General features: G+C 42.5%; 1 protein-coding gene across 1 annotated transcript; it reads right to left on the bottom strand.

Moving 5' to 3' along the window:
- Positions 1-7686: 7686 nt before the first annotated feature.
- LOC120524841 lies at positions 7687-16415 on the bottom strand. The gene is made up of 4 exons (XM_039746627.1): positions 15802-16415; positions 10467-11520; positions 10058-10375; positions 7687-8300 (listed from the first exon to the last, which is right to left on the bottom strand). Exons 2-3 carry the CDS (start codon positions 11021-11023, stop codon positions 10081-10083), a joined length of 852 nt encoding a protein of 283 aa, XP_039602561.1. The 5' UTR covers positions 11024-11520; positions 15802-16415; the 3' UTR covers positions 7687-8300; positions 10058-10080.
- Positions 16416-24125: the final 7710 nt, after the last annotated feature.

The following is a 24125-nucleotide window of genomic DNA, read 5'->3' as shown; positions in this document are numbered from 1 at the left end:
TTTGGCGCAGGTCCAAAACATGTGACCCAGTGAGGCCGGAGCTCGATTGGAGTGTTCACAGGTAGGATCTCGCCCTGGGAACATTTTGGACAATTTTAAATGAGACAGATGTGCTCGATATATAATTTTGAGTTGAAAAATGGTATGCTTTGTGCATATGGAGCTCGAGTGAATTCTCTTCATTGCTACCTTCCACTCCTTTTCTGAGATGTTGAGTGAGAGATCCTTTTCCCAGTGTCCTCTTGGATCTCTGAAAGGGAGGGACTGTAAGATGATGCTGTCTAAGTCCTTGAAACTGATCAATATATTTTCCAGCATAGAGGGTGGGAGGCGAGGAAAATCGAGCAGGTTCTGTTTAACAAAGTTTCTGATTTGAAGGTAGTGAAAGAAATGTGTTGCTGGAAAGTTAAAGAATGTAATTGTTCGTAGGATGCAAAGACATTTTCTATGTACAGATCTCTAAATGATTTAATCCCAGATGTTGTGCAGATATTAAAAACTGCGTTTGTTTACGAGGATTGAAAAAGGTGGTTCTCCTGCAGAGGTGCCACCGATAAAAGATTCTCTATCTTCAAATGCTTCCTACATTGGTTCCACATTCTGAATAAGTGAAAAACAATTGGGTTATTAGTATATTGGCAATAATTTGCATTTATTGGGGCGCAAAGCAGGGAATATAAAGAGGAACTGCAAGATTTTATTTCTATTGCAGACCAAGCCTGGGTCTGTTCATCTATTTGTGTAAATGTCAGGGTTTTTTATATGTTGTATGTTTACTGCGGGGCGGCACGGTGGCGCAGTGGGTAGCACTTCTGCCTTGAAGTTAGCAGACCTGGGTTTGCTTCCCGGGTCCTTCCTGCGTTGAGTTTGCATGTTCTCCCAGTGTCTGCTTGGGTTTCCTCCTACAGTCCAAAGACATGCAGGTGAGGTGCATTGGCGATTCTAAATTGTCCCTATTGTGTGCTTGATGTGTGGGTGTGTGTGTTCATGCCCTGTGGTGGGCGTGTTCATGCCCTGTGGTGGGCTGGCGCCCTTCCCGGGGTTTGTTTCCTGCCTTGTGCCCTGTGTTGGTTAGGATTGGCTCCTGTAGACCACCGTGACCCTGTAGTTGGGATGTAGCGGGTTGGATAATAGATGAATGGATGTTTGCTGCCCAATAGTAAAATTGAAAGTTAGGTAGAGCCATGCCACCTTCTGTCTTTGGTCTTTGTAGGGTCACTCTTTTGATACGTGGATGTTTTAAATTCCAAATAAATTAGGTTATGGTTGAATCTAATTTCTTAAAGAATGATTTTTTGATGTATATTGGAATATTTTGAAATCAAAAGAGAAGCTTAGGGAGGATATTCATCTTAACAACATTAATTCTTCCAGCTAAAGTGAGATGAACGGTTGACCATCTGTGCAAGTCTTGCTTAATTTTTTCCATACAGACGGCAAAATTGATTGAAAGTTGATAAAGAGCTTTATGTTTACTTTTGATGTTTACACCTCGGTATTTAAACTGATCTGCGATGATAAAAGGGAAGGTGTCCAATCTAATATTGTGTGCTTGAGAATTCACTGGAAAGAGCAGACTTTTATTCAAATTAATTCTGAGACCAGAGGTAATTCTGTAAGTGCTGTTAGGACTGCAGGCACAGTATCTTGTGGGTCTGATATATACAAAACCATATGATCTGCATAGAGAGAAATTTTCTGTTCAAGCCCTTCTCTGATAATCCCCTTTATCTGATAAGCATTTCGACAGTGAACTGCCAGTGGTTCAATGGCGGCTGCAAAAAGCAGCGGTGACAAGGGGCATCCTTGTCTGGTACCACATTCTAGTTTAAAGTAGTCTGAAAAAATGTTGTTAATACAAACTGAAGCTTCTGGATTGGTATACAGTAGTTTGATCCATGCACAAATGTTCGGGCAAAACTCAAATTTCTCCAATGTAGTGAAAAGGTAGTTCCATTCAGTCATATCAAATACTTTTTCTGCATCCAAAGATAATAAAATCTCTGGGATGTTTGACTTTGCAGGTGAATATATTACATTAAACAGGTGTCAAAGATTGGAAGCTAAGTGTCGACCTTTAATAAATACATTTTGATCTTGTGATATTACCGAAGGCATCACTTTCTCCATCCTTCTAGCTAGGACTTTGGACAGTATCTTAACATCATTATTCAGAAGTGAAATTGGTCTTTATGATGCACATTGTAATACTGTACGTCCTTATTTTGTTTAGGAAAGACGGTGATTAATATTTGGTGAAGAGTTTGAGGAAGAATTTTATTGTCTCTAGCTTCTCTGAATGTTGCTAATAGGAGGGGAGCTAGCTGAGTGGAGAACTTCTTATAAAATTCGCCAGGGTAGCCATTGGGGCCTGCTGCTCTCCCACTCTGAAGTAACTTTGTAGCATCTAATTATTCTGATAGTGTCAACGGTTTATCCAATTCCTCTTCACTAAGAGTATCTATTTGTGGTATCTGTAATGTGTCCAGAAATGCATTAGATTATGTCTTGCCTTCTTTAAACTCAGTGGAATATACGGATTTATAGTAGTCTCTAAATGTGTGCATTATATTTTTATGGTCAATGATTTTGTCTCCGTTTGTGTTGGTAATTGCTGGGATTGCATTGCCAACGTCTTGCTTGTGGATTTGTTGAGCTAAGAGCTTATTAGCTTTCTCTCCGTGTTCATAGTAATGATGTCTTGATTTAAAAATGAGTTGTTCAGTTTCTTTAGTTGTCGAGAGGTTGAGGTTCTGAATGCAGAGCCTGCCTTTTCCAATGTAGAGCCTCACTTGGACACCTGGCGTGTTCTTCGTCCATTCTAGTAATTTCGTTGGTTAGCTTTGATACCTGCTTGGTTTCCAATTTTTTTCTGTGGGAAAGATATGAGATAATCTGTCCTCTTAAGAAGGCCTTTAGAGTTTCCTAGGGTATTCCTGCAGAGACCTCTGAGGATGTATTTGTCTCTTGGAAGAAACTGATTTGTTTTAATATAAATTCTGTACAGTTCTCATCTGCTAATAAAAGTGGGTTAATGTGTGCGAGATGAGTATGTGGGGCATTATGATTTTAGCTCCGAGATCAGAGGGGCATGGTCGGAAATAACAATAGCGTTGTACTTGCAGGATTTAATCGTAGGCAAGAAATTATTATCTATAAAGAAATAATCAGTTCTTGAGTAGCAATGATGCACTGGTGAGTAGAAGGAATATGTCCCTGAGTTTGGGTTTAGAAATCTCCAGGGGTCTGATAAGTTGTGGTCAGTTACAAACTGTGTAATTGTATTTGCGGTGTTAGATGTCATCCACCTGTGACAGGAGACCTATCTAGGTCTGGATTTAAAACACAATTAAAGTCCCCAGCCATTATAATTTTATGAGTGTTCACATTGGGAATGGATGCAAATACATTATGGATGAATTCCCCATCATCCACATTGGATGCATAAACACTTATCAAAATCTCTTTACAATTAAATAAATTACCCATAACCATCACGTATCTCCCTTCAGGATCAGATACTACATCTGATGCTACAAGTGAGACTTTTCTATGTATGAGGATTCCCACTCCTCTAGTTTTCTTTGTAAAGCTGGAATGGAACATTTGGCCAGTCCAGTCTTTTTGCAGCCGGAACCAGGCCCGGTCTTAGGTATTATGGGGCCCTAGGAAAGAGGGGGTCCAGAGCCCCCCTGGAAGCTCTGCGAAATGCGTGAAAATTAGACCAAGGAGACGTTTTCTTGTAACGTTACGAGGTCATCACACTGCGTCCCTTTTTCGCCCGGAGTAGTTAGCTGCGAGGTGGAAGGATTTATGAGATCTTGACTTCTTCTTTCTTCTTCGACGAATGATGATGAGGGCTGATTCACTGATGTGAACGTTCGACCCATAAAGATCTTGACTCAAACCGCTCCGCTTTTATAGACAGCCGCCCACGCGGACACGCCCCCGCTGGCCCACGTGATTTAAACATGCGAGGGGAGGGGCGGGCCGGGGGCCTGGCCGCCGTCGATCCGGGGCCCCCCGGATGCCGGGGCCCTAAGCAGTCGCCTACTTCGCCTATGCCTAAGGCCGGGCCTGCCGGAACTGATCCTTGCCTAGTAAGTGGGTCTCCTGTAAAAATACTATTTTAGTGTTTAGACCTGTCAGGTGAGAGAATACTTTCTTTCTCTTTAACTCGTGATTCAGGCCTTTAACATTCCAGCTCACAAAGTTAACTGTCCCGTCTTGGAGACATTGATTCTGAATTTCTGATGTCATTTTGTAGTCTTAACCAAAAGTTAGACAGCTTTGACCTTAATTTCTAATGCAGTCTATTGTTACGTTGGTAATTATAATTATAAGGATTAAAAGGATAGATTAGATATACAGTAATCCCTCCTCGATCACGGGGGTTGCATTCCAGAACCCCCCGTGATAGATGAAAATCCGTGAAGTAGGAACCCTATGTTTGTATGGTTATTTTTATATATTTTAAGCCCTTGTAAACTCTCCCACACTGTTTATAAATATTCTCCGCACAGTTATACAGTAAAAGCTCGTTTATCGCGGTTAATCCGCTCCAGACAGATAAATGAATTTCCAAGAAGTAGGATTCTTTATTTATAAATTGAATATTTTCACAGTTAGAGTATAGAAAACCTGTTTACGACCTTCTAAATACGTTTTTTAACATTATTAGAGCCCTCTAGACATAACACCCTTTAGTCAAAAGTTTAAACTGTGCTCCATGACAAGACTGAGATGGCAGTTCTTTCTCACAATTAAAAGAATGCAAACATATCTTCTCTTCAAAAGGAGCGCCGTCAGGAGCAGAGAATGTCAGAGAGAGAGAGAAAAGCAAACAATCAAAAATCAATACATGCTGTTGGGCTTTTAAGTATGCAAGCACTGCGATAAAGGGGTGCAATGAAGGGATCAATGTGAAGGTAGCCTTTCAGCATTTTTTACAGGAGGGTCCATATCTTCTAAGCAAACAGCCTCTGTGCAAACAACCCCACTGCTCACACCCCTTCGTCAGGAGCAGAGAATGTCAGAGAGAATGAGAGAGAGATAGAGAAAAGCAAACAATCAAGCACCGCGCGGGAAGCACATCGTATATCATTGAGGAGTTTTATTTAATACGTAATACGTGCTCTGATTGGGTAGCTTCTCAGCCATCTGCCAATAGTGTCCCTTGTATGAAATCAACTGGTCAAACCAACTGAGGAAGCACGTAACATAAATTAAAAGACTCATTGTCCGCAGAAATCCGCGAACCAGCGAAAAATCCGTGATATATATTTAGATATGCTTACATTTAAAATCTGTGAAAGTCGAAGCACGATATAGCGAGGGATCACTGTAGCTTGCTCTCTTTCTCACCCCCCCAGTCCCCCCCCACATTGCCGCCCCACGTGACGCTGAACCCAACTTCACAAAGTCCCAGTCCTCAGACATACCTAGAGACAGAGCACGTCCAAAACAAAACAAGACCCCCAGCAGCGGTGTATGTGAATTAAAATTGAGATATCTATCTATACTAATAAAAGGCAAAGCCCTCACTGACTCACTGACTCACTCACTGACTCGTCACTAATTCTCCAACTTCCCGTGTAGGTAGAAGGCTGAAATTTGGCAGGCTTATTCCTTACAGCTTACTTACAAAAGTTGGGTAGGTTTCATTGTGAAATTCTACGCGTAATGGTCATAACGGTCGACAACGTCCACCATGTTGAACTTTCTTATTCATGGCCCCATCTTCACGAAATTTGGTAGGCAGCTTCCCTGCGCTAACCGAAACTGATGTACATATTTATTTCGGTGGTATGACGCCACTGTCGGCCGCCATATTGAACTTTCCAACGTCACTAATTCTCCAACTTCCTGTGTAGGTAGAAGGCTGAAATTTGGTACTGTGTTGGTGGTATGATGCCACTGTCGGCCGCCATATTGAACTTTTCAACGGTCTTTGTTACTTCTGGACCCATCTTCAAGAAATTTGGTACGCGGGTTCCCAACGCTAACTGAATCCTACTTACATTCATATATACGTCCATAGCTTGCAGCTCGGTCACCGTGTGAGGCGTTGGGTCCCCCACCCCAACGCCTCCCACGTTGTTGGCTGCCTGCCTATATAAGGCCGTCTGTCGCTCCAGTCTCTACATTCCCTTCCTTGCTTCACCACGGGATTCACGTCTCCCTGCTGATACCTACAGCCTTTTTATTTAATCCATGGCTTCTCCACTGTTTTATTGTTCGTTTATTACGATTATAGTTATTGTGTAGGTATTTTAGACTTACTTTACATTGTTCAGGTACCCATTTCCTTTATCATTCCAACCGTACCCCCATTAACATGTCTATCGAGGTGATCACCATCGATCAAAGAACTGTCACTTACCGAGTGGTTTCCATGCCCAGAGATGGCACCTACCTTTTCCATTCTCTGTGTTACATATTGCACGGCCATATCAGGCTCACTCTTGATATCCATTGTGTCTTATGTATTGACTGACTGGGACAGGTTCAAGGTGTGGACTGATGACGTACAGGAGATAATTAGACTACACAGGAGCACTAGAAGAGTGAAATGCTTAAGACCTTCACCTATGGATCTGCATGTGAGTTGATGGCCGCCGCTGAATTGTTTGGTTGTCGCTTTCAAGTGTACCGAAATGGCCAAATATTTTACACCTTTGGACAACCGCCAATGCCTCTTAAACATCTTAGACTGACAGGTGACGGTTTCAGTAGTGGACACTTTGATGTTTATGAATGTTTAAACTCTCAAAAGCTGGATGTGAAGTTATCGATCAAACCGGTTGTGTGCTTACAACGCTTGACAGATGCCGAATGTCACTTCAACACAAGTCCTACAAATACTGTCGTAATTGAAACAAACCATGAAACTCAAACCGATTATGAGAGCAGCAATCCAAGCTGTGAGATTTGAGACAAGATTACTGTTCACATGGCCGACTGTACGTTACATGATCAAGAGTAAGCTCAGCGCACAGCTTGGTCAGATTACAACTGGAGGGCCGAACTCACAATGTGGCATACAAAGAGATCCTTAACAGATAATTATTGGCATATTTCCCCTCAGTTTAAAAAGGTTTAATTTTCTTCTTAATAAATATTTTAAGGCAGTACTTCACCACTGCGAAGCGCGGGTATTTTGCTAGTTGCCAATAAAGTCTAAACACCATAAGAATAACTAAAACAAAAAAGAGAAAAGAAAAGAAAATCTTCAACATACTTGAAATGTTAAGATAGTAAACCCAGGGAATGGTGTTAAAAGTGGCCCTGGATAAGCTTAGTGAACCCTAATGCAATAATAACAACAACAATAAACCAAGGGTATGATGTTCAACAGTCTCCTTTAGAATAATCGATATACGGTATATAAAATTCTTTTCTCATAACGGAAACTACGTGTGATAACAGAACATATTATAATACAGGAACTAATCACTTGGTTTTTGTGGATGCCATTTTTATATCGTCTTTACAAATTGTTATTATTTGTGTGAGAGTTACTTTACCGATATTGAAAATAAGCAGTGGTGGAAAGAGTACTGAACATTTGTACTTAAGTACAGATACTTTACATTGCTGAAATAATACTCAATTACAAGTAAAAGTACTAGTGTTAAAAAAGTAACAGTACAAATTAGTCATCTCAAACACTACTCAGACTACTAGTTACTTTTTGGACGTTGATATTTAATGAATTATCAAAAACCATTGAATCAAATCGGAGAACCATTTGGAAAACAGCTACTACAAATATTTCTACATTACTGATGAAGTATATGAATGGATCAAATTTAAGAAATGTGTTTTCTAAACAAACAAAGATTAAACAGGAGTTCTTCCTGTAGTATAAACTTTTACCGGAGTACTGCAAACAAACAGCCGGGCAAGGGCCTTAAAGCCTTGGACATAAGAAACATGTCTTGGACAGTTCACTTTCTGAACCTTTTGTTAAGTTTCAGCAAAAGCTGATTTTCAAAATTCATAGAGTCTATCCGGCTTCGTTTGGATGTGAACAGTAGACCAGCACAGCTAAAAAGCCGTTTGCATGCGGCTGATGCAGGCAGAGCCGTGTTTAGCTTAAGAGACAGCTTCTTGATGGCTGGGAACGAGTGAAGCAGCTCCATGCTGTCCGAGGCACATGCAAGGTAACCATCAAGCTCAATGGGCCTTTGCATCACTCTGGAGAAGAAATCATCATCATCATCATCAGATGACTCTCTCTGCTGATGCTCACTCTCATGCTCCGTGGTTTCAAGATGTTGTTTCAGGGTATGTCAAGGCTGTAATTGGAATACAATTACTTTAATTTATGTGACTATTTTTAAATACCCACAACAAATGATACTTTAATATTTTGAGGAACTATCATGACTGAGATATAACATACTGTATATACACTTACAGTGGGTACGGAAAGTCTTCAGACCCCCTTCAATTTGTCACTCTGTTATATTCCTCATCAATGTACACACAGCACCCCATATTGACAGACAAAAAAGAATTTTTGAAATTGTTGCCGATTTATTAAAAAAGAAAAACTGAAATCTCACCTGGTCCTAAGTATTCAGCCCCTTTGCTGTGACACTCGTATATTGAACTCCGGTGCTTTCCATTTCTTCTGCTCATCCTTGAGATCTCCTTCATTTGAGTCCAGCTGTGTTTGATTCTACTGATTGGACTTGATTAGGAAAGCCACACGCCTGTCTGTCTATATAAGACCTTACAGCTCACAATGCACGTCAGAGCAAATGAGAATCAGGAAGTCAAAGGAACTGCCTGAAGAGCTCAGAGACAGAACTGTGGCAAGGCACAGATCTGGCCAAGGTTACAAAACAATGTCTGCTGCACTTAAGGTTCCCAAGAGCACAGTGACCTCCATAATCCTTAAATGGAAGACGTTTGGGACGACCAGAACCCTTCCTAGAGTTGGCCGTCTGGCCAAGCTGAGCTACCGGGGGAGAAGAGCCTTAGTGAGAGAGGTAAAGAAGAACCCAAAGATCACTTTGGATGAGCTCCAGAGATGCAGTCAGGAGATGGGAGAAAGTTGTAGAAAGTCAACCATCACTGCAGCCCTCCACCAGTCAGGGCCTTATGGCAGAGTGGCCTGTCGGAAGCCTCTCCTCAGTGCAAGACACATGACAGCCCACATGGAGTTTGCTAAAAGACACTTGAAGGACTCTGAGATGGTGAGAAATAAGATTCTCTGGTCTGATGAGACCAAGATAGAACTTTCTAAGCGGTATGTGTGGAGACAACCAGGCACTGCTCTCACTTGTCCAATACAGTCCCCACAGTGAAGCATGGCGGTGGCGGTGGCAGCATCATGCTGTGGGGGTGTCTTTCAGCTGCAGGGACAGGACGACTGGTTGCAATCGAGGGAAAGATGAATGCGGCCAAGTACAGGGATATCCTGGACAAAAACCTTCTCCAGAGTGCTAAGGACCTCAGACTGGGCCGAAGGTTTACCTTCCAACAAGACAATGACCCTCAGCACACAGCTAAAATAATGAAGGAGTGACTTCACAACAACTCTGTGACTGTTCTTGAATGGCCCAGCCAGAGCCCTGACTTAAACCCAATGGAGCATCTCTGGAGAGACCTAAAAATGGCCGTCCACCAACGTTTACCATCCAACCTGACAGAACTGGAGACGATCTGCAAGGAGGAATGGCAGAGGATCCCCAAATCCAGGTGTTGTGAAAAACTTGTTGCATCTTTCCCAAGAAGACTCCTGGCTGTATGAGCTCAAAAGGGGGCTTCTACTAAATACTGAGCAAAGGGTCTGAATACTTAGGACCAGGTGATATTTCAGTTTTTCTTTTTTAATAAATCTGCAACAATTTCAAAAATTCTTTTTTTTTGTCTGTCAATATGGGGTGCTGTGTGTACATTAATGAGGAAAAAAATTAAATGATTTTAGCAAATGGCTGCAATATAACAAAGAGTGAAAAATTGAAGGGGGTCTGAATACTTTCTGTACCCACTGTATACCAGTATGCAGTCACAGCAACATGCAAATATATAAATTTGAACTTACCAGCCTCTATAACATCTGCTCTGTCAGTCCAGGAGGTCTTGAACTTGGGGAAAAGGACTGCAGCAACAGCCAAGTCTGGATCCGCCATCATCTATCCAAAACGCATCTGCGGGCCATTTTGCAGGGCTTTGATGAGTGGCTTGCAGGTCTTGCTTGATGTCTCCGGCCTGTTCAGTTTTGATAGAAGTTGGTGGATTACTGGCAGCAGCCATCCCATGTAGGTGCTGGACTCTGACTGGAGAATGTTTGAAGCTTTTAATGGTGATGGTCATGGTGATGCAATGCTCCCGGAGGAATGCAACTTCTGCAGGACTCAACCTGGAAGATAAAACGTGTATAACATAAACAACTAAGCCAATTATGACTTTAATAGGAAGAGACTGCATACATGGTACTTAATATTACTCACATTTTCACCTTGAATTCGTCACACACACTTCTCATGGCATCTTCCCCCTTCTCATCAATGATGCGTATTATTCTTTCAATGGCAAGATAGGTTGAATTCCACCGTGTTGCACTGGGACGAATGATCTGTAGCCCACACTTGTCCTCTACTACTTCACTAGCCAAAGAAGATCGCCCAGTTTTGTTCCAAATGCCCTGGCATTTTGCAAAGGTTGCACGGAAAAGCCTTTTGAAGGTGTCATTCATGCACTCTGCAAGAGCTGTATCTGCTGCTGCCACAAGATTTAACAGGTGACATGCACATCGTTGATGTGGCGGTAGTTGATATTCCATACCAGAGTCTTCATCAAGGATTATACTTGTATCATGATATTCAATATGGTCACTCACATCAAGAGCATCCAAGTCTGCATCATCCTCATCTACCTCTGCATCATTCTGTGCCCCAAACACATGGAAAGCTTTGATAAAGTTGGATCCGCTATCAGTTGTCGTCCTTACAACTTTGTCTCTAATCTTGTATTGGCAATGGACATCATCAAGAGCACTAGCAATCATGTCAAATGTGTGAGACCCTCTCAATCTTTTGCACGCTAGTGCTGCAGATCTTCTTTCCAAGGAGTCTTCCTCTATCCAATGGCAAGGTAACTTTTCTGATGAGCTGACCAACAATCAGTGGTGGTTGCAACAAATTTGGCTTTACCCAACTCTGCAATTATAGTTGTCTTCAAGTCCTCTGCAGCGTCACAGATTCTGGTACAAATGGTGGACCTGGAGATGACTTTGGCATGAGGTTGCAATGTGGTAATTAATTCTTTGAAAGCTGGCTGTTCAACTACTGCAAATGGCTGTAGACCTTCACATATGAAATTGATGATAAGCTTGTCAATAGTTGCTTGAGGGACACGTTTGCTTACAGGTGCCAACATCACATCTGGTAACTTGGCTTGCTTACTTGCTGAGAGCTTGTTTGGTGTGGCTGTGGTCTTCCGTTGGCGACTAGCTGATGTCGCAATGATGTCATGGAACTGATCAATCTTTCATGGATGTTTCCTCTGGAAAGATCACAGAGGAATTATACAAAGGAAAATATAAATGATATCAGCCAAACTACAGTGGTGTGTAAAACTATTTGCCCCCTTCCTGATTTCTTATTCTTTTGCATGTTTGTCACACAAAATGTTTCTGATCATCAAACACATTTAACCATTAGTCAAATATAACACAAGTAAACACAAAATGCAGTTTTTAAAATGATGGTTTTTATTATTTAGGGAGAAAAAATCCAAACCTACATGGCCCTGTGTGAAAAAGTAATTGCCCCCTGATCCTAATAACTGGTTGGGCCACCCTTAGCAGCAATAACTGCAATCAAGCGTTTGCGATAACTTGCAATGAGTCTTTTACAGCGCTCTGGAGGAATTTTGGCCCACTCATCTTTGCAGAATTGTTGTAATTCAGCTTTATTTGAGGGTTTTCTAGCATGAAGCGCCTTTTTAAGGTCATGCCATAGCATCTCAATTGGATTCAGGTCAGGACTTTGACTAGGCCACTCCAAAGTCTTCATTTTGTTTTCTTCAGCCATTCAGAGGTGGATTTGCTGGTGTGTTTTGGGTCATTGTCCTGTTGCAGCACCCAAAATCGCTTCAGCTTGAGTTGACCAACAGATGGCCGGACATTCTCCTTCAGGATTTTTTGGTAGACAGTAGAATTCATGGTTCCATCTATCACAGCAAGCCTTCCAGGTCCTGAAGCAGCAAAACAACCCCAGACCATCACACTACCACCACCATATTTTACTGTTGGTATGATGTTCTTTTCTGAAATGCTGTGTTCCTTTTACGCCAGATGTAACGGGACATTTGCCTTTCAAAAAGTTCAACTTTTGTCTCATCAGTCCACAAGGTATTTTCCCAAAAGTCTTGGCAATCATTGAGATGTTTCTTAGCAAAATTGAGACGAGCCCTAATGTTCTTTTTGCTTAACAGTGGTTTGCGTCTTGAAATCTGCCATGCAGGCCGTTTTTGCCCAGTCTCTTTCTTATGGTGGAGTTGTGAACACTGACCTTAATTGAGGCAAGTGAGGCCTGCAGTTCTTTAGACGTTGTCCTGGGGTCTTTTGTGACCTCTCGGATGAGTCGTCTCTGCGCTGTTGGGGTAATTTTGGTCGGCCGGCCACTCCTGGGAAGGTTCACCACTGTTCCATGTTTTTGCCATTTGTGGATAATGGCTCTCACTGTGGTTCGCTGGAGTCCCAAAGCTTTAGAAATGGCTTTATAACCTTTACCAGACTGATAGATCTCAATGACTTCTGTTCTCATTTGTTCCTGAATTTCTCTGGATCTTGGCATGATGTCTAGCTTTTGAGGTGCTTTTGGTCTACTTCTCAGTGTCAGGCAGCTCCTATTTAAGTGATTTCTTGATTGAAACAGGTGTGGCAGTAATCAGGAAATTGAACTCCGGTGTGATACACCACAGTTAGGTGATTTTTGAACAAGGGGGCAATTACTTTTTCACACAGGCCCATGTAGGTTTGGATTTTTTTTTTCTCCCTAAATAACAAAAACCATCATTTAAAAACTGCATTTTGTGTTTACTTGTGTTATATTTGACTAATGGTTAAATGTGTTTGATGATCAGAAACATTTTGTGTGACAAACATGCAAAAGAATAAGAAATCAGGAAGGGGGCAAATACTTTTTCACACCACTGTATATATCAGTCAGACTCTTAACATCACTTCCTCATATCACTACTTTCAACACTAAAGAAAAAACATAAAAAAAAATGAATTCACCTAGAGTGATTATTCAAGCTAAACTTTGATTGTTTAGAATGAAGTGTGGTCTATTTGTTTAATCATTAGAAACCAACCATACATCCATTTTTATATTTTTTGGGTTAAATTTCTCCAGTCAAACCCATTTATGCAATTCCAGTACAGTCAAATACTGCGTATTTGACCCCAGTGTTCAGGAATATTAAAAAAGAGGCAAATTTTACATAAATGCTGCATGCAAAAAATGTTTTCTTTGCCCCAAATTACGTGGCATTAGTATGATGTGGGCATGTCTTTAAAAGCTGATTCTTGGGTCGCACCACAAGCAATCTCATTCTGATACCTTAATTCCCGAGATTATTAGAGCTATATTAGCTCTAAATATCATGGGTGCATAGCTGGCACCTTTATTCTTATGGTTTTATGCGATCTTTTCTTTAGCTTTAAAACTGAGCCTGCTACAGCTTCTATACGTGGCTGACTGTGTTGTCACCGCAGCGGATCTTTGAGGGTTAAGTGACAGAAAATGCTGAGATAACCTTAAGATAATGAAAGTGGTGTCTTGTTTTCACAAATTGTGAAAAATGAAATGATGGCGAGACTTTCTTTTAAAGTATGCAGGGGAACTTTATTTGTTACAGCTCTGACATAAACGGCATCTGTGCTCTAAATGAACTTCAATAATAGTAAACTTTGAGGTCCCTTTTTCTGGTGCCTTCCTGGTGACATAGGTGTCTAAACCATGCCTGATAATAACACATTTCAATGACATACAGTGGGATGCAAAAGTTTGGGCAACTTTGTTAATAGTCATTATTTTCCTCTATAAATCGTTGATTGTTACGCTAAAAAATGTCAGTGAAATCTATCATATAGGAGACACACACAGTGATATTTGAGAAGTGAAATGAAGTTTATTGGATTTACAGAAAGTGTGCAATAATTGTTCAAACAAAATCAGGCAGGTGCATAAATTTGGGCACCGTTGTCATTTTATTGATCCCCAAACTTTTAGAACTAATTATTGGAACTCCAATTGGCTTGGTAAGCTCAGTGACCCCTGACCTACATGCACAGGTGAATCCGAGTATTTAAGGGGGTCCATTGTAAGTTTCTCTGAAGAGTAGCAACATGGGGGTCACAAAACAACTCTCAAATGACCTGAAGACAAAGATTGTTCACCATCATGGTTTAGGGGAAGGATACAGAAAGCTGTCCCAGAGGTTTAAGCTGTCTGTTTCCACAGTTAGGAACATATTGAGGAAATGGAAGACCACAGGCTCAGTTCAAGTTAAGGCTCGAAGTGGCAGACCAAGAAAGATTTCGGATAGACAGAAGTGACGAATGGTGAGAACAGTCAGAGTCAACCCACAGACCAGCACCAAAGACCTACAACATCATCTTGCAGCAGATGGAGTCACTGTGCATCGTTCAACCATTTGGCGCACTTTACACAAGGAGATGCTGTATGCGAGAGTGATGAAGAGGAAGCACAAACAGAGCCGCTTGAGGTCTGCTCAAGCACATTTGGACAAGCCAGCTTCATTTTGGAATAAGGTGCTGTGGACTGATGAAACTAAAATGGAGTTATTTGGGCATAACAAGGGCGTTATGCATGGAGGAAAAAGAACACAGCATTCCAAGAAAAACACCTGCTACCTACAGTCAAATATGGTGGTGGTTCCATCATGCTGTGGGGCTGTGTGGCCAGTGCAGGGACTGGGAATCTTGTCAAAGTTGAGGGACGCATGGATTCCACTCAGTATCAGCAGATTCTGGAGACCAATGTCCAGGAATCAGTGACAAAGCTGAAGCTGCGCCGGGCTGGATCTTTCAACAAGACAACGACCCGAAACACTGCTCAAAATCCACTAAGGCATTCATGCAGAGGAACAAGTACAACGTTCTGGAATGGCCATCTCAGTCCCCAGACCTGAATAGAATTGAAAATCTGTGGTGTGAGTTAAAGAGAGCTGTCCATGCTCAGAAGCCATCAAACCTGAATGAACTAGAGATGTTTTGTAAAGAGGAATGGTCCAAAATACCTTCAACCACAATCCAGACTCTCATTGGAACCTACAGGAAGCGTTTAGAGGCTGTAATTTCTGCAAAAGGCGGATCTACTAAATATTGATTTCATTTCTTTCTTGTGCTGCCCAAATTTATGCACCTGCCTGATTTTGTTTGAACAATTATTGCACACTTTCTGTAAATCCAATAAACTTCATTTCACTTCCCAAATATCACTGTGTGTGTCTCCTATATGATAGATTTAACTGACAACCAACGATTTATACAGGAAAATAATGACTATTAACAAGGTTGCCCAAACTTTTGCATCGCACTGTATAATTATTATAGTGGTTCCCCTAATATTTTGTGATAGTATTATTTAATATAAAATATGCATGCGTGCGAGCGCGTACATAGGTTAGCTAGCTCAGTTATACTTGAATCGCAGGCTAATGGATGACATTTGTTAGCTTCAAGTAGACAAGCTAGTTACATATTAAAAAATGAAAATAGCATAACAAAACAATCGCTGTAAGCTTTCTTACCATAATGTGTTTTTTGAGATTAGAGGCTGAAGTCTTGCATGCCGAAATCACCGCAGATGGCAAACAAAGTTCGCACTGCATTAGCACGCGGTCTCCTTTCCTCCCTCTGTACGTGAACAGCTCCTCCAGGTGCGGCCAGGGGCGCTCATTCTCCAGAATTTCTTGGTCTTTTTCACTGCTTTGAATGTTGCGGTCCTCCATGAAGTTTGTTTCTCCAAACCTTCAATCCTTAAATTGCTCCGAGCTCCTTCACTGTGCGATTATGATCAAAACCTGCTGCAGCGGGGACGGGTGCTTTTTTCAAGTCCAAATATCAGGGTCATTGGTCCGTTTGCCATCGGATTCTTTTATTGGCTACCGAAATGCCTGTCAAAAGTTTGAATATTAATTCCAATTTTTGGCGTACTCAGGAACGAATTGTCATTTTAATTGTAGCGAAGTAGATTCTTTACTTTAATTTGTACTTAAATACAAGTAAAATTACAGATTTTAAAATATACTCATAAAAGTACAAGTACCCGATAAAAGTACTTAATTACAGTAACGTAAGTAGTTGTAATTTGTTACTTCCACCCCTGAAAATAAGTAAATACAAACACGCCGATCTATCCCATAGAAGTGCGCCCCGCGTCGCCCTCTCCCAGCCCTCCTCTCTGGACTCCAGCGCTGAGCCGTCCGCCGCCAGGCGCGTTCTGACAGAGAAGTTTTATTTATTCGTCCACGTGACTGTCGCGGAAACTGCCACATTGTAACTTTTTTAATTGGCAGTACTTGATAGAAGAAGAGATGAGGAAAACGGCTTTGCGTCTTTCTACTGTTTAACTGCGCCGAGCTGTAGACAATGTGAAGACTTCAGCGGCGAGGGGTCGTGAGAACAAAGTGAACGCTCGGAGGCGTGGAATGTCGGGCTGCTCCGCCGGGTCGAGAGCGTCGCAGTTTCGGGCGGCGTCCTCTCTTCTCGCACTGTTTGTGACACTTCGAGTTCCCCGTCAGTTCCTGCGAGGGTGGAAATCATTGCGAATGAGTGTGATCGGCGCCATCGAAGCAAAACTCTCTTTGTAAATTGCGCTTCGCGACTACTCACTGTCCCTTAAGGTGAGTTCGGGTCACTAAAACCCCGCAACATTCAAGGTTGCTTATGTGATGAATTCTCTTAAGACGATGGAGGGTTTACGTCTAAGAAGATGGACTGCTTCATGTTAAGTTTTGGACTTGGGAATTGTTTGGACCTTCTGCTCGTTAAGCACGGAAGGGCAGCGTCCACATTTCTCTGAATAATTTTTCTCTTAAATCACAGGCATGTAGTGCAAGGCTGTCAGGCAGAAATTTGTAGGATCGCATAGAAAATGTAATATCTTTACCACAGCGGTCGTATAGCGCCTTTCACAAGGGATCTGCTACCGAGAGATGATCCAAATACATTTAAACTGCTGTTACTGCTACTTACCTGTTGTGTTATAGCGCCTTTAAAATGTACTCCAGTACTGCTCAATGTATCTTTACTTCTACATGTTAATGTAGTATATAAATTATTAAAGAATAAAACATTTTATTTTTTTCCCTTGCACTCAGTGAGCAAAGCCACTGGGTAATCAGCTAGTAAAAAATAAATAAATAAAAAAAAAAAAGAAAAGGGTTACTAATTTAATTTCTTCCACCCATACCTACATAAACGTGTAAAATTGTAATTAAAACGAAAACAGATAGTGGCCGAGAAGGGAAAAGAATGTATAATTACGGTACCAGTGTCATTGCAAGCAGATCACACAGCCGGTGATATCTTCTTTACGATGCCATCACAGGGTGCGACTCACGCCCGTATTTCAGGAAAATGTCGGGATCGGCTTTCTTAACTCTTTATCTGCTTCCTCCCTACTGGTATATATGTAACTAGTCGACGCCCGCCATAGCATACGGCGATGTAAGAGCAGGAACAGAAAATGGTGAGAAAGGAATTCAGAAATCAAGAAGAAAGAAATACTTCTTGAAAGACGTAGTTGTGAATTGGTGTTTTGCTGGAGACGACAGATAATGAGTCGAAAGATCTAACCTTAGAAAAAGGCTGAAGACTGGTTGTTGTAGATTAACGCAGATCTTGGCAAACGTAATGCAAGGTGGGATGTTGCGGTCGTGTTTGAAGTAAATGACAATGGTAGTATGGAGAGTCTCAGAAAGAGCTTGAATTTCAGCTTCACCACTATAAACTCCAGCTGTTGCCATGTATTGATAGAACTCTTAACTTGTTGTGATAACTTGACTTGCGTTGGAAAGAACAACAGGAAGAACGTCTCCAAATCTGTTCAAATGTGATGCAATGAAATCTACTGCCCTATGTCGTAGTGAGAGTGCATCGCCTTTGTCAGCCGTTTGTGTCAAGAAATAACCCACGGATAGGAACAGGCAGTTGCCGGATCCTGGAATAGAGATGACGTTGTACAAAAACCCGTCGACAGAGAAGATACTGTCGTTCATTTTATAACAAAGGCTTAGGAAACAACCGTCGCAGTGTCACGAAAATAGCAAGGAGCGAAACCAATGCCAATGGGCGAGAGAGTACCTTCCTGTAGCAGGCTACGGAAAAGACTCCCAGGCAAACACATGGCCGAAGTGAAAGGTCACGCGGGAGGTGGGAGGTGACGTGACACCAATGGGGTCATGAGAGAGGAGCGGGGAACGCGGTAGTCCGAAGGATGAATTGGAATCGAGAAAAGCGATGTGGGGGTGTATAGGAGGCCACAGGCAGTGTGGGGAAGGGTTTGGAAGAGGACAAATAGGAATCGAGAAATGCCGTGTGGGCTGCATGTGGAGGACACCGGGTTTGAAGAGGAAGCAGGATGAACCAGAAGAGAAATATATATAAGAGATGTTTGCCTTGAATCTCCACTTTCAGTTTGGCAGGATACAAGAGGCTGTATCTGATATTGGCTTTTCGTAAGCGTTGTTTAATATTATAAAAAAATCAGGGAAAATATGAATGAGGTTATTTTCAGATCTAATCTCTTGTTTCTGTCTGAGAAGTGACAATACATCCATCCATCCATTTTCTAACCCGCTGAATCCGAACACAGGGTCACGGGGGTCTGCTGGAGCCAATCCCAGCCAACACAGGGCACAAGGCAGGAACCAATCCTGGGCAGGGTGCCAACCCACCGCAGGACACACACAAACACCAAGCACACACTAGGGCCAATTTAGAATCGCCAATCCACCTAACCTGCATGTCTTTGGATTGTGGAGGAAACCGAGCCTGGAGGAAACCCACGCAGATACGGGGAGAACATGCAAACTCCACGCAGGGAGGACCCGGGAAGCGAACCCGGGTCTCCTAACTGCGAGGCAGCAGCGCTACCACTGCGCCACCGTGCCGCCCAAGTGACAATACATTTCATTTAAATTGTAACTTCTCAAAGCACACAGTAAAAGTCCTAGGTTTAGAGTTGTTCGATCCCCGTATGTGGTACGCTGTTCCTATCTCGGTGTCTGATTTAAAGTCCTCTCCAATTATTTTGGAGAATAGTTCAGCTACAAATTTCACTGGGTTTGGACTTTCACGATTCTCCGGTAGACCTTCAATTCTAATATTATTCCTTCTTTATCCATCTTCCAGAGCAGCAAGTCTGTCTCTGAGTTTTTTGTATTCACAGTTGGCAGCTGTTTCCATCAGTGGTGGATGCTAGAGTTTTGGCTGTTTCAATTCGAGTCGTGAATGTCTGCTTAACCTCCTCCAGCTGATTGGCAAGTGTCCTCAGTTTAGACGCATTTTCTTGAGTGAGCTCCTCAGTTTTTGCCAGCATACATTTAAAGTCCACCTCAAAGCGGTTATATACGCGTTTCTCCGAGTCTTTATTATCCTCCCGCTGCAGCTTCTCACGTGTCTTCTCGTTTATCTTTTCGCTTGTCTTGAGCATACTATTTCTTTCTTTCTTTATATCATTCTTTATCTCTTGCTTGAGCTCAGCGATCATCACCTTCAGATCGGACAGATCATTTCTACTTTTGTGCACTGTAGGCGAAGTGGCGGGCTGTATTACAGCCGATGTTCCTGGCTCACGAGGAGTAGGTGAAAGCGCGGACTGCAAGGCCTTTTCCAGTTTCAAATGATCTTCTCCAATCGGCGAGCTATTGTGACCTGCATCACTTGCGCATTCACTCCCATTTTCGCTCTCAACTGGAGACGATGCAGCGGACTGTGGTCCCGAGGAGTCTGGGCTTTCGCCCGTTTGTTCCAAGTCAGTCTCTGAACTTGAACTTGGACTTGCCTGTCTAGGCTTGGATGTAGCTTTAGTTTTCTTTTCTGTTTCTTTCTGAGCCCCTTTCTTGCTGACCATTTTTATATATGCTTACATATATTGTAATAGGACCCTCGGGTTGGATAAATACAGGATACTTCAGGATAATAAGAAATAATAGAAAAAATAACACTGCTGTTTACGGAGCTCCACTTCTGACATCCATCTCCAGCAACGGACGAGACCAAATTCATATCTCACTTTTAAAACATCTGTTCCAACATAGAAAGGAAGACATGCTGGTGGCTCAATTACTTTTTTAACCTGAGAAAGGATGAACATCTAATTATTTTACAACCTGGGAAAGGAAGACATAGTGACACCTCAGAGAACATAAAAAGTTTTATTGTTTGGGAAAACGGACAGTGAATTCATTCATATTGACAGCCAGCCAATCAGAATATCTAACAATCACATCTTGCAAAACCCCCTGGTACAATTTTAGAATTATTATGTCTTGTCTGAGGAGCGATATAGTAAGTGAGTAAGGAAGTAAGGAAGTTGAGAATGGAGGGAGGAAGAAGAAGGGAAGAAGACATCAAAAGAGGACAGAGCTACGTCAACGTGATGCCGTTTCCATCTGGTCATCAGAAAAGCATCATGAACAACTATGAGTGCTGGATCACAAGCCGCCTGCGACATTCATCCTTGTCACCTTTACTTTTATATATCCAGACTTTTCTATAAGTCCTATTTTCTATTATTCTTTGTTCCAGTGGTATTATTATTTTTCCTGTAATAAATATCATGATTCTTTTAACTTTCTATGCGTTGTCTTCATTTCCAGAGTGATCGAAGTGATAAGGTAGATTTCATTGAGCACCTGGTGCGGCCGGAGGTTTGCCATATGCTCTGTGCTGCGAGGTTTATTAAGGTTGAGGGTGAGAGCTCCACCCAATAGTAGGGAACAGGACGTCAAGGAAGGCATTCTTGGCTGATAAATGGCCGATAGTCAAGAGTGCTGAGCCTTTGTATGTTTGAATGTATTCTTGTAGACCAAAAGTAATATTTAGGTCTGAGATATCTTTAAAACATTGTATGCTGTTTGTGCCGATAATAATGAAGTCTCTTGAAGTGCTGAGAGAGCGACAGGCTGTGTTATTCATAATGCACTTGTGTGGTTTAAAGTGCTAGAGGGTCACGATGTATGCGTATAGCTATGTATGTGTGTGTTAATCTTAAAGTGCAACAGTAGGCCGACCCGATAACGAACTTGACGAGAACACTTACCCCTGACAACTTCCTGCTAAGTACGTAATAGTACAAGCAGGCTTGCTATTGAGAATGACTGGAGGCAGCGAGGTGGGGTTCATCACTCGACTACCACACAGTCACCTCCACTACAATATGCTGCCTGCAGCGTCCGCCCACCGAGAACGAACACGGTGTGGTCAAAGGTGGGTAGTGAATCGCTCAACCCCAATTCAACAGGCAGCCATTCCGAGACAGACTACAATGCTACCCCCCCGCGCCCCGTTCACCCACAATCAGGTCATCGCTTGCAGCATTACCAGCCGTGTGTGCTGGGCGGGCAGTGAAACGCCCACCTCTGCTCTGTCCAGCATGCGTCCAGTCAGGAGCAGCTGCTTCGACGGCGTAGTGGGCAGGCAGCGAACCATCGTCCTGCACACGAGCGACAGCTGTGGCCCCGGTGACTATGGACCACAGGTCACCGCTTGCCGCCGGGAGCTGCCCGAGGGACACTATACTGCTCGAGCAGCGAAATTGCCCCCCCTCCAGCCACCACTTGCGGCATCCCCAGGCCGAAGATGACGGCAGTTACTGAGGTGCATGCGTTGCAGCTGCGTCCTCGTTCGCAAGTTGTAGGTCAGATGTCCGTAACCTGGGGACTACCTGTACTACGATAATACACTTGCATATGCATAAAAATCGAAATGAGCATACGCAACTTCCTACACAAACGTCAGGATTTTTAAAAGAAAAGTTGATGCGGAAGCTTGCATATATTAACATTAACTCTGACCCATGTGTATGCAAAATTACAGAATAAATGGGAAATGGCGACCCCTTTGATCAAGCAGGGAAATGCAGGCAAACCGTCTAAACGATGACTCACACCTGGAATAAGTCATATCACTGAGTCATCATTGTGCACTGATGTGACAAACAGGATGACTTTAATGTCCAGACTGTATTTTAGTTCCCGTTTTAGAGGGCAAATGCTGCATATTTGCACTGAAGTACTTTTTCATTTTTTCATCAGTTTAAATCAGTTAAACTTCTCAGTGAATTGGCCAGCCGGTCAGGAATATCTCAGCCAAGCTGCACTCCATCACGACTGCTATGCTGGATGACATTAATGAACCGACGAGGCGCTACATCCAGTTTTCATGTGGTGCGGGTGTACATGCATAACAACACATAACAGGTTTTTGCCAACATACAAAGTCCATTTGTAGCCGTGTCCGGTTCTCCTAAAGTAATCGGAACAATCGACCGCACTCATATTGCGACATTGAAGCGGCCATTGTTAACTGTCAGCAGGGACAGTCCATTAGCGCACCAGTCATCCAAGATGTGACGGACAAACATCAAGTCTCAAAGGCCTGGGTCAGCCCGTGATTCATTTATTTTAAGGCAAAGTAGCTTTGACGGACATACAGTCATATGAAAATGTTTGGGACCCCCTCTCAGCCTGCATAATAATTGACTCTCCTTTCAACAATAAAGATACCAGTGGTGTGTCTTTCATTTTCTAGGAACATCTGAGTGCTGTGGTGTTTTCCGAAGATTTTTAGTGACGCAGTATTTAGTTGTATGAAATTAAATCAAATGTGAAAAGCTGGCTGTGCACAAATGTGGGTCCCCTTGTCATTGTGCTGATTTGAATGCCTGTCACTGCTCAATGCTGATTACTTGGTTGGATGAGCTCGTTACGCCTTGAACTTCACAGACAGGAGTGTCCAGTCATGAGTAGTAAAAGGTATTTAAGGTGGTCAATTACAAGTTGTGCTTCCTTCCCTTTGACTCTCCTCTGAAGAGTGACAGACAGCATGGGATCCTCAAAACAACTCTCAAAAGATCTGAAAACAAAGATTGTTGAGTCTCCTGGTTTAGGGGAAGGCTACAAAAAGCCATCTCAGAGGTTTAAACTGTCAGTTTCAACTGTAAGGAATGGAATCAGGAAATGGAAGGCCACAGGCACAGTTGCTGTTAAACCAACACAGCAGGTCTGGCAGGCCAAGAAAAATACAAGAGTGGCATATGAGCAGGATTGTGAGAATAGTTACAGACAACCACAGATCACCTCCAAAGACCTGCAAGAACATCTCGCTGCAGATGGTGTATCTGAACATCGGTCTACAATTCAGCACATCTGTATGGCAGGGTGATGAGAAAGAAGCCCTTTCTGCACTCACACCACAAACAGAGTCGCTTGTTGTATCAAATGCTCATTTAGACAAGCCAGATTCATGTTGGAACAAAGTGCTTTGGACTGTTGAGACAAAAAAAATGAGTTATTTGGTCAGAACAAAAAGCGCTTTGCATGGCGGAAGAAGAACACCGCATTCCAAGAAAAACACCTGCTACCTACAATCAAATTTGGTGGAGGTTCCATCATGCAATGGGGCGGTGTGGCTAGTTCAGGGTCGAGGGTCGGATGAATTCAACCCAATATCAAAAAATTCTACAGGATAATCAAGCATCGGTTGCAAAGTTGAAGTTACACAGGGGTTGGATATTCCAACAAGACAATGACCTAAAACACAGTTGGAAATCTACAAAGGCATTCATGCAGAAAGAGAAGTACAATGTTCTGTAATGGCCGTCACAGTCCCCTGACTTGAATATCATCGACAATCTATGGGATGATTTGAAGCAGGCTGTCCATCAAATTGAACTGAACTGGAGAGATTTTGTATGAAGAATGGTCAGAAATACCTCCATCCAGACTCCAGACACTCATCACAGGCTATAGGAGGACAGCGTCTGGAGGCTCAAAGGAGCAAAAGGAGGCTCAGCTAAGTATTGATGTCATATCTCTGTTGGGTGCCCACATTTATGCACCTGTCT

This window comes from Polypterus senegalus, chromosome 3, assembly GCF_016835505.1.
Source record: "Polypterus senegalus isolate Bchr_013 chromosome 3, ASM1683550v1, whole genome shotgun sequence".
In the NCBI taxonomy this organism is placed as follows: Eukaryota; Metazoa; Chordata; class Cladistia; order Polypteriformes; family Polypteridae; genus Polypterus; species Polypterus senegalus.
The sequence above is the reverse complement of the archived record's forward strand: the minus strand, read 5'-3'. Positions and strand labels throughout refer to the sequence as shown.

Coding starts and splice junctions, on each gene's coding strand:
- LOC120524841 (XM_039746627.1), bottom strand. CDS start 11,023: ATGATTGCTAGTGCTCTTGATGATGTCCATTGCCAATACAAGATTAGA. Junction 10,376..10,466: donor GACGAATTCAAGGTGAAAAT/GTGAGTAATATT, acceptor TTTATCTTCCAG/GTTGAGTCCTGCAGAAGTTG.